Source organism: Mirounga angustirostris, unplaced genomic scaffold, assembly GCF_029215605.1.
Source record: "Mirounga angustirostris isolate CCGP_5_RB_7025 unplaced genomic scaffold, mMirAng1.0.hap1 SCAF_8, whole genome shotgun sequence".
Lineage (NCBI taxonomy): Eukaryota > Metazoa > Chordata > Mammalia > Carnivora > Phocidae > Mirounga > Mirounga angustirostris.
The window spans coordinates 133,749,731-133,762,651 of NW_026991716.1; the positions used below are offsets into that span (position 1 = coordinate 133,749,731).

At 43.8% G+C, this 12,921-nt stretch overlaps 1 protein-coding gene across 28 annotated transcripts in view; it reads left to right on the top strand.

The window, feature by feature from the left end:
• Positions 1 to 12,921, top strand: part of TIAM2 (TIAM Rac1 associated GEF 2) — a 268,448-nt gene that overhangs the window by 183,202 nt on the left and 72,325 nt on the right. For 27 of the 28 annotated variants that reach the window (XM_064598246.1, XM_064598239.1, XM_064598241.1 and 24 more), the window contains 2 exons: positions 1,297 to 1,482; positions 2,178 to 2,324. In XM_064598246.1, coding sequence (XP_064454316.1) covers positions 1,297 to 1,482; positions 2,178 to 2,324 — 333 coding nt within the window. The other variant, XM_064598262.1, reaches the window with a different exon arrangement.

Here is a 12,921-nt window from a genome sequence, read left to right on the forward strand (position 1 = left end):
CCAGGTGGCCATCACGTCGCTAATACGGATGTACAGAAGCTTACACAAGGTTAAATTTGCTGCGGAGATTGAGAATTTTCGGTATACTCTGGGACTTCGTTGTTTTGCTGACAGACCATGATGAATCAACAGATCATTTTAGATCCGGTAGCCATTGTATTTCTTCCATGTAGAGAAGGTGCACAGTGACCTTCCTGTGAAATCGATCCAGAGAAACTGGGTGGGGGGGCGGTGAGGAATAGTCAGAGTTTGTATTGCTTTTCTCTCGGGAGAGACTGAAGGGACCAGAGTGTTCAGTGTTGGAGATCCTTCAAAATATCGTTTACCCAGAATTAAGGATTGGCCTGGAAAGTTTGCTGTGAAGAGTTAGAATCTGCTTGGAGGCTTAACCAGGGCCAAACCAGCGATGCGGCCGGTGGTGCAGGTGAAGTGACATATGCAGCCTCATGACAAGCCCCCGCTGCAGACCTTCTCCTGAATGTGGAGATTGTTCTGACTACCGTTGGAAGGCCCCTCTCCGCTCTGCCGCTGAATCCCTGTGTTGGCAAGTTTCTAGAGCCTTCTTCACCTTTTGGTTTATCTTTAAATGAAGGTAATACTTACACGTGAATGTGTTTTGAACCTTGGAAGGAGGGAAAGTGGCCCTCAGAATTTGACTGTCTTTCTTTACCAGTTCACAGTTTCAGCTTTGAAGAAGCACATAGGTATTTCAGTGGTGTAAAAATGCGTTTTAGTTTCATTCAGATGTATAGATGGCGATTATTCTGTAATACACTTAAAATAGGAGTAAAAGCTCTAATTGCCTTTACCCCTGAAGCCCATTTGCTTCTTACTACGTTGAGTCGTTTACTCAGAATGCACGGCAATGTGACAGTGTGTCCATTATGCGGCATCTGTTTGTGTGCAGTTCACTTAATCTGGTTTAAGATCGGAGGCTGGCGATGTGTAGGGAAATTAAAGTGAAGTAACTGACTTACAGTTGTGTATCCTGCCTTCAGTTGGCCCGGCTTAGCGTGCTGGAGTTCTCCAGAGGTCATGCAGTTTTGGCGTGGTTTTGGATTGGGACCCCCGGCTTTGTTCTGTTTTGGGCCGTCCTGATGAAGTCCGGTGCTGTCTGACCCACTGTGTTTGGGCAGGAGGGCTTGCGAGGGGCTGAGCAGGGACGGCTCATTTCAGCCACGCAGCACCAGCCGAAACAGATTGTTCCTTGAAGTTTGTGAAAGGGATCATATTTTCGGCTGGACCCATGAAAACTTCTCATTGTCATTTCAGTTACCCCTCTTCTTTCTTAAACAGATCCAGCAATGGGAGCAGAACCTGGAGAAGTTTCACATGGATCTGTTTAGGATGCGTTGCTATCTGGCCAGCCTACAAGGCGGGGAGCTGCCAAACCCCAAGAGCCTCCTCGCTGCTGCCAGCCGCCCCTCCAAGCTGGCCCTCGGCAGGCTGGGCATCTTGTCGGTTTCTTCTTTCCACGCTCTGGTAAGTTCCTGGGAAGGGCTGTTTGTGGCATCCAGGGAGGATTGCGGACGCTCACCTTTTCCCAGCTGGTTGCCCTTCAGCTGTCCTGGGACTTAACCCAGTACTGCCCAGGGGCTCCCCCCGCCCCCCCGGGTGGGGGCCAGACTCTGCGGGGATGGAGGGTGGGAGGCAGCCTGCTCTAGAGAGTCCTGGCTTCTCTGCCGCCACTTCTAGGAACCCAGCTCCTCGTAGACGGTTATGAAATATTCACATCTGCATCTGCCGTTCTGTTTCACGTCCTACAGTCAGGAAGGTGGAAATCCCTGAGGAGCAGCAACAGGGGTGTGAAGAATGAAAAGGCTGAGCGAAGGGGGTTTTGTCTGTCCTGCACAGAGCCCCACTGGGTTTTCCACAGCGGCTCCTGGGTGGCTGGCTTCTTTGGCTAGTATGAGAGCTCCAGCCTGGGGGGCTCTGTGGATCGTTTTGCCGGCCCCACTGCCCGCCCTGGAGAGATGTGAATGTTGTAACTAGGCTGGCGTTATCCAGATAAGAGATAGCCAAATGGTGGGTGCACGTGTGGTATGTCAGACATGCAGTAGCTTTTGGCCAGCACATGATGGTTACAGCAAGCAGGGCTTACTTCTGTTCAGGCAACCGTTAATTCTGTCACCCCAGATAATGTGTCTTAAGATTTTTAAAACTGTGTTTTTAATTAGGTATGTTCTAGAGATGATTCTGCTCTCCGGAAAAGAACACTCTCACTGACCCAGCGAGGAAGAAACAAGAAGGGTATATTTTCTTCATTAAAAGGGCTGGACACACTGGCGAGAAAAGGGAAGGAGAAAAGACCTTCTGTAACTCAGGCGAGTTCCTCAGGCCAGGAGGGACAGCAGACTTAGTGGGAGATCCTTGATAGTCAGCAGATCATAAATGCTCGTCATCCGTTAAGAATGAGATGAAAGTTGAGTCAGAGGAATGCGGTCCTGGCATGGGCTTTTTCCAAATGGGAACACACAAGTCGCCCAGCCTCCTTTTGGCACTTCCGGAAAGGTATTCACACCTTGCTCACAGCTGCAGCTCCAGGCACATGTAATCAGATGAGAATCCACACTTTAATTGCCTTTAGAATATTTTTCCCCCCTAAGATTTGATGTTAAAATAAACATGTCAAATTAATAATAGAGTAACGGCAACCAAATTCTATTGATCGTGCTAGACACTCTTCTCACTTAATCTTTCTGACACAAAGGAGGCATTTTGTCATCAGATTTTTAGAGATGAGAAGCCTGAGGCGTGGAGAGGTCTGTCACTTCCTCAGCCTTGTTCACCCCATGCCCGTGGGGCAGGGCTGGCCTCCATCTTCCTGGATCCAGGACTCTGTAGCACTGGGCTGTTGGCAGCTGCTGAGTGTCCTAGAGGAAAGACACCTGTTTTAATATTTTATTTTATTTTAATTAATTTTAAAAAGATTTTATTTGGAAGAGAGAGCACAAGCAGGGGGAGGGGCAGAGGGAGAGGGAGAAGCAGACTCCCCGCTGAGCAGGGAGCCGGATGCAGGGCTCGACCCCTGGATCATGACCTGACCGAAGGCAGAAGCTTAACCGACTGAGTCCCCCAGGCACCCCTGTTTTAATATTTTAAAAATAACGTGAGCACTCATCGCTGAAATGGGGCTCACGTATAGTGAATTGTCTTCAGAACATTTTGAATACTCCTATCTGAAGTAGTTCCTAATGACATTAATATAGTGTATGATAATGAATTTTATGTTGCAGACTAATATGTTTTAGGATTGTTATTTTTTCAAAGACTGTTGAAAAGATGAGTTCTTCATGTGTTAATCTGATCATTTAAATGGAAAGGAAAAATGTGATGAAGTCTGAAGAAATTCTTGTTTTTACTTTTAACATGTTATTCTGAATAGGCTTCCAGTGTCATCTGGAAGAGAGGGTCACATCTCATGGAACTTGATTTTGTGATTTTATATGGATATTTATTTGATTGTGTATCCTAGTTTTGTGAATTGCGTGAATCACAGATAGAAGCCACTCCTTTGACCTGTTTATAGCCCTGGAACCATAAAGGAGGAGTGGTGGACAAAAACACATGAGCCCCTCTTTTCCATGGTCTCTGTTTTGCATATTACTGTACAATTTTTATATACTCCTATACAATGGAAAAGAATATCACATTTTAAATTGTGGTTCTACTTGTACTTTAATTGTAAAGTAATCATGTGTTGGTTGTAAGTGGGAAAATATTTCTTCATTATAGATGGTAGCCACCTATATACCATTGGCTAATGCTAGGCTTATATTTTTGAATTGAACTTCTGTGAATGTATTTGAGGCAAATTTTGGTTTTAATCAAGACAGTCAATTCTGTATAATTAAATGATAATGGTAAATAACTTGATAACTTGCTCCTTTTTCTTAAGTGTTGACATTCAGCTAACTGTATCTGAGCCTAATACGGTCTTTATCCCATCCGATGTGGTAAATGTTCTTAATGTAAGATTTCTTGAGAAGCAAAAGCATTTGGTTGAACATTTTTGTTTTAAACAGATAGGAAACTAATCGCAGTATTTGTATTTATGTAACTGAATGACGTAGATGTGGGTAGGTATCCATAAATGTTTAAACGGCCAGTTCTTTAATGTTTGTTATTTCACTACAAAATCTGGAAGATAAGAATTAGAAAAAGGAAATTATTCCTCATCCCTCTACCCAGACACAACCACTGTTAATATTTAGCTATATTTCTTCCCTATTGTTGTCCTGTGCACATTCGGAAAAGAGTTACAAGCTTGATTTTGGTGGTTTCGTGAGCCCAACTTTGAGCTCTGTTTCACATCTTCAGAAATGTGTACTTCTTGGTTAAAAACAACATCAAGAAGATCCAGGGTTACTGGAATAATATGACATTATAGAAAAGTAAAATTTGTAACCGTATGGGAAGTAAAAAAAGCAACTTTTCCTTTAAAGTTAAAACTTTAAATGTAGTAGAGTAGTAATTAGTATAAATTGTGATGTGAAGATTCTGTAAAATGTTACGGAACATAAAATTTTAAATACTGAAAAAGGGTAGCTGCCAAATGAACATTGCAGAGCCATTTCATTAGCCTTTGATTCAAGGGGCGGTAGGCATTTTCTGGAACTCAGCAATCCCAAAACTCCCAATAACTCCAGTGAGGGGAACATTGTTGGCAGCCATCTTGTTTTACGTTGATGACGCAAGTGCTAAGTTAAGCGGGCAGTGCTGGTTCACGCTCTTTATGTGAATCTCTTGAAAATAAATTTAGAATTCATGTGGTCCCTAGTGCGTAAATAAGAGAGATCCTCAGAATGCCAAGTAATTTTGAAGATCTCTAAATTCATGGTAACCCTATCTTAAAAGTGGCATGGCTAGATTAAGATCAAAATAGCAACTTCCGTTTATACTTCCCTATTGCTCAGCAATGCCTACCCTCGTTTGAGAGTTTGGTGAATCCAAAATTGCATTTTCCTCTCAGGGTGGTTAGAGAGCTTCACACAGACAGTACATCCATGCTGTGAATCAGCAGCCTTTGGATCACCAAGTGCCCTCAGTGGAGTTGAGCGCAGGGAGGGTCCTTGTCTAGACTCCAGAAGAGTTTCTGACTAAACAACTCAGAACCATTTCTGAGTGGAATTAATCATTTCTGAGTGGAATTATGGAGTAGGGCAAACAAACAAACTTACGCTTTTCCTTTGGGGTTTTTTCAAATCCATACCTTCCCCTTACAGCTGTGTTTCCTGTTACTGAGCGATTTCTCTGTCTTCTTCACTAAATCGTTTTATCTTGGGTTTTCTGTCCAATAAACTTCTCAACTATTTGTAGAGGTTGAAACCTGATTTTAATAGGCTTGGACAAATTTAATATGCTTTTGCAGAAGTTGGCAGTATTACTTAATAAATTAATTGGGATAATTTGGCCACTTGACAATTAGGCTGGAAAAAACTTGAGGAATGGTTGAGTATTACACTGTTGATGGGTCCAGAGGGGAGGTAAGGGAGGTACTTTCTGGTGATCCTAAAATAATACAACACAGACAGCTTCCTGTTCTGCCTTCATGTGAGTCTGGCCTGGACTGTGGGCTGTTCAGTGTGCTATTTTATTGTTGACAGTGCTCCTAGTGGGCTGCTCAGCCTAAGGTGTCCTGAGATGGGGTAGAAAACCTCCACTCAAAGCCCCATTCCCCTTCACCTCCCCTTCTCAGAGATCAGGGGCTGCAAGAGTGTGGGTATGAGACAGAATGGTTCGTGCCAGGGGTCATGTTGCTACGTTGCTCCTCTCTGTTCTTGGTGATCTCGTTTTGCTAGATCTGACCAACCGTGGGGCCACAAGGATGCCAAGTCCAAACCTTCCTTTTTTTAAGATTTTGTTTATTTATTTATTTATAGTGTGAGCAGGGGCAGGGGAGGGCAGAGGGAGAGAGAATCTCAAGCTGAGGGCAGAGCCCTGAGCCCCCATGTGGGGCTCAGTCTCACAATCCTGAGATGATGACCTGAGCTGAAATCAAGAGTCAGGTGCTTAACCAACTCAGCCACTCAGACGCCCCTCAGACTTCCTTTTTATAAATCATACCATCAAAATTTCAGACTTCTATAAATGAATATAAATCATTTCCATTCCCTGCCCCTTTATTTCTATACACTGCAGAGCCTATTTCAAAATCCAGATCAAATTACCATCTTTTTTTTTTTTACTTGATTAAAAAAATTATATCACTATTATAGGTTTCCCCATGGATCGGAAGTAGATCATTCCTGTGAAACCTTTCATAAACTGAAATAGCATTAGGTGAAGAAGCAAATACCGTTAATTTATATGGAAAAATTTTGAGCATTCCCAGAGCCAAAAAGTAACATTTTGGGCTTTTCTCATACTTTAGGGCACATCTTGCTAAAGGATGCACAAAATAAATCGAGGTACAGCTCAGATGCTCAGACACAGTTCAAAGCTCTGGTGGGTTGATGCTCAGATGACAAGCGTAGCTCCCAGGGAAGGACCTTGGCCCTGTCCCTCTTGCTACTGGGCTGTGCGCGCATGCATGCTGTCTCTCGAAGGGCTTACTGCTGCAAAACAGGCACTGAATGTGTTTCTGCTTTTCACCTGATTTCATCAAAGTGAGTGAAAATCTTCTATGGATTTCTTTCAGTTAGCTCTAACAGGTACAAACAGATCTTTCATGAAAGCGAAGTGACACAATGTGAACTATAGAAAAGTGGGGGACACCTCTGTTTCTTTGGTTTGCTACCTCTTACCCTCAGTGATGTGACCAAGCTGTGTCTCCCAGACAGGCTTGTAATTGGGACCCTTGCTCTGTATAGTTTATATTTTATGATTATGTATATATTCTCAGTCCATAGCACACTGCTGAGGATAGAGTATCGTTTAATAAATCTGCCCATTGTCTATATCAGGTGCAGTCCTTTAATTATAGTTGAGAAGAAATGTTTGATCTGTAATAAAAAACATAGTTTGAAGGTTATATCTCTTCCGTCGCTAAATAATAATTTAAAATTCCTACTTTGAAAGTTAAGAGATTCTGTCATGGAAGCATTTTTTATTAACTGAAGTTACATTGGGCTTTGAAAATAAATTTTGCTAAAAAAGCTTTTGATGGTCAGAATTAAGCTTAGTGCTTATTTAAATTGTGCTCAAATTACCAGATGATCTTCTTGTGATTTAACTGGTAAGTCCCATTGGCACTATAATCAGAGGAAAATATTGCATCTGTTTTTTAAAGCATATACACTTAAACATTTATTCCTATTTTAACTAAGAATTGCCTCTGGTGTAGGAACACTGAACGAATTCTTTTGACATATAGGGCTACTTTAATTGTGTATTTATCATTTCTGGACTGCAGAACTCAGATAACTAGGTTTAAATTGAGTTGCAGGTGGAATGAAGGGCATTTGTTTTTTTGTATCTCTGGGACTTAAAATTCTGCCTGTAGCTGGTTGAATCATATCTCACTAGTTTTCCTCTGCTAATCATTGTTGGAGAATATTGATAATTTGCACAGAGCATCTTCTCGTGTATAGCCAGTGTATGATGTCCATTAGCCATAAAGAAAGGCAGCCAAGTTCCTGAGCGTCGGGAGGGAGGGGTCTCGGGCATTTTTAACTATTCCACTCTAATTGGTGCGTCATATAACAGTCCCAACAGTGAGTCATCCTAATTCAAAATCTGTTAAGATTGGAGTAAAGCCAGCCTTATTTGAGCATGTTTGAAAGGACATTTTGGCGAGCCCAAAATGAAAGCTTTTCATAGCATGCTTCTTGATGAGTAATAATGAGTCTCAAGCAGTGTTTGAAGGGAGGTGTTTGTTATGGAGATTTTGACAACAAATCCCCCGCTGAGATTCTGGAAGGCAGCTACCCCAGCAGCTTCATTGCAGAAATTGTGGAGCCCCTGGGCCTTGGCTCTTTCTCCTGGAAAATTGGCTTGGGGTGTCCCGACTTTCTGTGGCTGCGAGTCAATGAAGTATTGTCCCATGAGTCATTAGCTCCAAACTGGGAAAAAAAATGCTAATGTTGGTTTTTTAAATGGAAAATAGGAATGAAACCACTTGCTCCTGACCATAGCGAAGTAATCTGTTTAAATAGGGTCAGTAGTGTGGGACCCTGCATAACATGCATGCGCATACAGATAGATAGATAGGTACATACATAGGTCTTTGTTTTCCCTTCATATCAGCTGATGTTCGGGCATCAGCCCAAGAAGGAGATAAACACTTTCTCCTCCATGACATTTTGCTGTTATTAAGAAAACCCAGAGCATGTAACTCCTTTTGTGTTTTCTCCTCATCTCACTTGCTAATAGACTTTCCTTTTATCAGCAACTGTTGTGGAGGGCCCATTGGTGACAGCCAGATTGTGATTTTGCTACTCACTTCCCTTCAGTGATCCAAGTAGTAATTACAAGCCATTTGATCCAGAAGCATCTGCTGTGAGAACATGCGGGGTTTCAGTTTTCTCTGCTTGAGGCACAGGGAGCACGAGTGACTTGACGTGTGCTTTCGTGACCATTAACGGAATAGTAATAATCAGTGCTTCTGTAGGAGTCGCCAACGAGGAGGGCACGCCTGAGCCAGGCTGGGGTGCCAGTCACAGCCGACCACACGGTGACCCCAGCACCCGTAGCCCCTCAGGGTTTTGAGACAAAGGATGGTTCTCCTGCAGTTCTTTACAGTGGCCATTGTTGAATTTCGGGGGTTAAGGCAGCTATGGTAGAATTCTGCAATCCAGACTGAACTTCAAAAAAGTTCTTTTGACATTGGGACGCCTGGGTGGCTCAGTCGGTTAAGCGACTGCCTTCGGCTCAGGTCATGATCCCGGAGTCCCGGGATCGAGTCCCACATCGGGCTCCCTGCTCGGCGGGGAGTCTGCTTCTCCCTCTAACCCTTCCCCCTCTTGCGCTCTCTCTCTCACTCTCTCTTTCTCTAATAAATAAATTAAAAAAAAAATCTTTAAAAAAGTTCTTTTGACATTGTTATGGCCCTTTATAGGAAAATGCCTTCAAATGCCATTCCTCACACCCATCTCCTGACCTCCCCATGAAACGGGGGGGGGGGGGGGGGTTAGGCCCCTTTAAAGGTGAGGAAACTGAAGCCCAGAGACATTAGATAACCAGCCCTGGCAAGGCTGGGATTTGACCAGATGGCCTGTTATATTTTTGTTGTCTATTATTTGCATTTTCTTCAGGAACTGGGAACCTTGAGCAAACTAATTGGAAACTAGCTTTTTTTTTTTTTTTAAAATCTTTAAAAAGATTGTATTTATTTGACAGAGAGAGAGCATGCACATAAGCAGGGGGAGGGGCAGAGGGAGTGGGAAAGGCAGGCTCCCTGCTGAGCAGCCCCCCCCCCCTGCCCCAGCCTCCACCATCTCCCCCCGCCCCCAATCCCAGGACCCTGAGATCATGACCTGAGCTGAAGGCAGACACTTAGCCGACTGAGCCACCCAGGCGCCCCTGGAAACTAGTTTTTAGCGGGTGGGGGAGGGGGCTTGGGGAGAGGTGGAGTGGGAGGTAGGTTGGGTGTTAACAGCCTTGGCTGAGTAGCTCGCCACTGGCTTCTGGGTGAGTGGTAAAAAGATGAAGGCAGCACCTCAGAAAAGGGTAGGCTGGGAAGAGAGCTTTCCAGATGGCTTAGTTTGTTTGCTTATTTTCAAGATTCTCTTTTCCTCTTATGAAAAAAAAAAAGGCTTTTATCTGGCTTATTGAGAATAAAGCCATGTGCGTATAGTCTTGGCATGGACAGCATTGACCCTTGAGGGAATCAGTCTAGCTTTTGCTCCAAGTGGCAGAGCTTATAACCACCTAGGACATCTGTAAACATACAGTCTTTTCTTTTTCTTGTTCTAATTAATTAGTCAAATCCATATTCGTTTTTTTTAAAAGATCTTATTTATTTGAGAGAGAGCATGAGAGGGGAGAGGTCAGAGGGAGAAGCAGACTCCCCACTGAGCCCGATGTGGGACTCGATCCAGGGACTCCAGGATCACGACCTGAGCTGAAGGCAGTCGCTTAACCAACTGAGCCACCCAGGCATCCAGTCAACTCCATATTCCTGATGTTTCCTTGGAATAACCAGATTTTCCCTTTCTTTAATTGGGTACGTTTGAGATTGTGTGTTACACACAGGAAAAACCTTACATGTAAATTTTCATTGCAGGATCTCTCGAGAGGCTATGAATCTTCCACAGCCTTGGCTTTGCTAGGCATCTTCTCTTCCATCGTTTCCTCAGTCTTAGGTCAATAGTGTAGGCTCAGGAAATGATTCCACAGAGTAGCTGTAGGCACAAAGCCTTGTTTAATTGAGTAGAATATGAATATTCTGTCCTTTGGCATTTATCTGCATCCTTTTCTCGTCTAGGACTTCTTCCCCTTCAATAATCTATTGATTTCTCTTCTTAAAATTTAGGGAAGATTAAGAACTTGACACTGTATGGATAGGGCAGCTTTTACCTTTCAAGCCTGTGTATAATTGTGGATTTTTGGTTGCATCCAGTTCAACGCCCCTGTGCTGGATATGTTCTGGGTGCAGAATGCACTGTGTCAAGGTCTGAAGAAGCCAGAGCCAGAAAGACAGGGCCTCTGCTGTCATTTGTCTTAACACCGGGGGTGGGGGGGTGGGGGCGTGAGAGCACCTAAAAATGACTGTCCACTGAGCTGGGCTTTGCTAAGTGCTGCATCAGGGGATCTAAGACAGTAGACTCATTTAATTGAGTGGAATTGGGGTAGGAGGGAAGGGAGCAAGAGAGACTTCATTAGAGAGGGAGTGGGTAGCATTGGAAATAAGGTTGAAGGATGTATATGGTTTCAGCATTGGACATGTGAGGGGACGTAAAGCAGGCAAGGGAAGTTGAAACGAAAGGAGAGTGCTGGGCGCCTGGGTGGCTCAGCTGGTTAAGCGACTGCCTTCGGCTCAGGTCATGATCCTGGAGTCCCGGGATCGAGTCCCGCGTCGGGCTCCCTGCTCGGCGGGGAGTCTGCTTCTCCCTCTGACCCTCCCCCCTCTCATGCTCTCTCTATCTCATTCTCTCTCAAATGAATAAATAAAATTAAAAAAAAAGAAAAGAAGTGCTGCTGCTTTGTGGGGAATGTCAGGTGAGCTGTTTTGTTCCACTAGAACCTGGTGTGTGCTGTAGAAGAACAGAAAAGATTCGAGAAAGTTAAGTTGTATCCATTTTGTGGGGAGGTAACTGGCAGGTTGATATTTCTATATAGCGCAGTGGTGGTGAGCATAGGCTGAACCGAGCACAGGCTGAAGCCAGGTTTTTAGGGTTCAGATCCCCATAGTACCATCATTACAGCTCACTTGCGCTTGGGCAAGTTTCTAGAATTTTCTGAGCCTCGTTTTTCTCACTTGTTACCTAGAGGGTCAGGGCAATGTGTAAAGGGTTGTCAGTGAACTGACAGCATGTGAAAAGTGTATTCCATCCAGGGGCACATGACTGCCTGGCTGGCTCGCTCAGTAGAGCATGCAGCTCTTCATTGCAGGGTGGCGAGTTCAAGCCCCAGGTTGGGTGTGGAGCCTACTTGGAAAGAAAAAAAAAAGCTATTCCATCTGGCCCCATGTAAGACAGTCTCTCTATGCTGGAGAATAAAGGATGGGAACAGGAGGAAAGGGAAGGATAGTTGCGAGCTTGTATTTCTTCTATCCCTCTTCCACCTGTCCGTCTTCAGTTTTTCCTGTTCTGCTCTGAAAGTACAAGATTCAATTGCTTTGCGGGAGTAATCCACTGTCTGACTTCTTGGCCTGGCTTCCTGTGTGGTTTCTTACTCCACAGTGACCTCTGCTGGGGTTTTAGTTTGGTTCTGAGCAAGCCTGGTTTGAGAGGTGGGGTCTGTACCTTTAAGGAAGTACCTGCTTGTTACTAATGCACCTGGTTGAAATCACTCCCCAGAGGAAAAGTACCTGGAGGTTGAATCAGAGAAAGATTAGTGATCTGAATGAGATAGGATCCTTCAGGAGAAAGTGGGTCCATGCTGGCTGCCTGCTCCTTGGCTCCAGGCGTCTATTCCTCTCTTTTTTCTTTTGGTTTGGCACATGAGGTTGATATTCATTCTGGGCTATTATCATTTTCCAGGAAACTGTACAGAAAGTGACAGATTCATGACAGGTCCAGAAACATCCCTTTAAAGACGAATACCACATTTTTAAAAAGACAGCACAGAAAAATTGATTCTTTTCTTGCTTTTCCTGAGCCTGTTCTTTTGAAATCTTCAACATATCCTTGCTTTTTTTTTTTTTTTTTTTTTAAGATTTTATTCATTTGAGAGAGACAGAGAGAGCATGAGCAGGGGGGAGAGAGAGAAGCAGGCTCCCCGCTGAGCAGGGAACACAACCTGGGTCTCCATCCCAGGACCCCGGGATCATGACATGAGCCCAAGGCAGATGCTTAACCGACTGAGCCATGCAGGTGCCCCTCTATTCTAGTTTTTTTATCCAGCATAGGAGGATTTTTTTGCTTTGTGGGCTTTTTAATGCATGGAATTCAGAGTAAAATCCATTGATGATAACTTTATGATAAGTAGGCTATAATTATGTGATAGTATTGAAAGTAACATTTTCTAGTGTGTAAGGTATTTTCACATCTGTATTTTTTTGTTTGCAAAATCTGTATTAACTAATAAACCTAAGTAATTATATTACTAATATCCCCTTTTACAGAATGGGAGACAAGGCTCATCAAGGTGAATGTCCTGTCTTGCTGATTAAATGGTAGAATGTGTAACTTGAACATCAGGTTTTTTGATTTCAAATCCCCGGGTCTTTTCTTTACCACCAGTGAAGACCAATGCAAGAATCTAACCAGAGGACGACATTTTTTTTTTTTTTTTTAAGAGATTTACTTATTTGAGAGAGAGCGAGATCATGAGCAGGGGAGAAGGGTAGAGGGAGAAGCAGACTCCCCACTGAGCAGG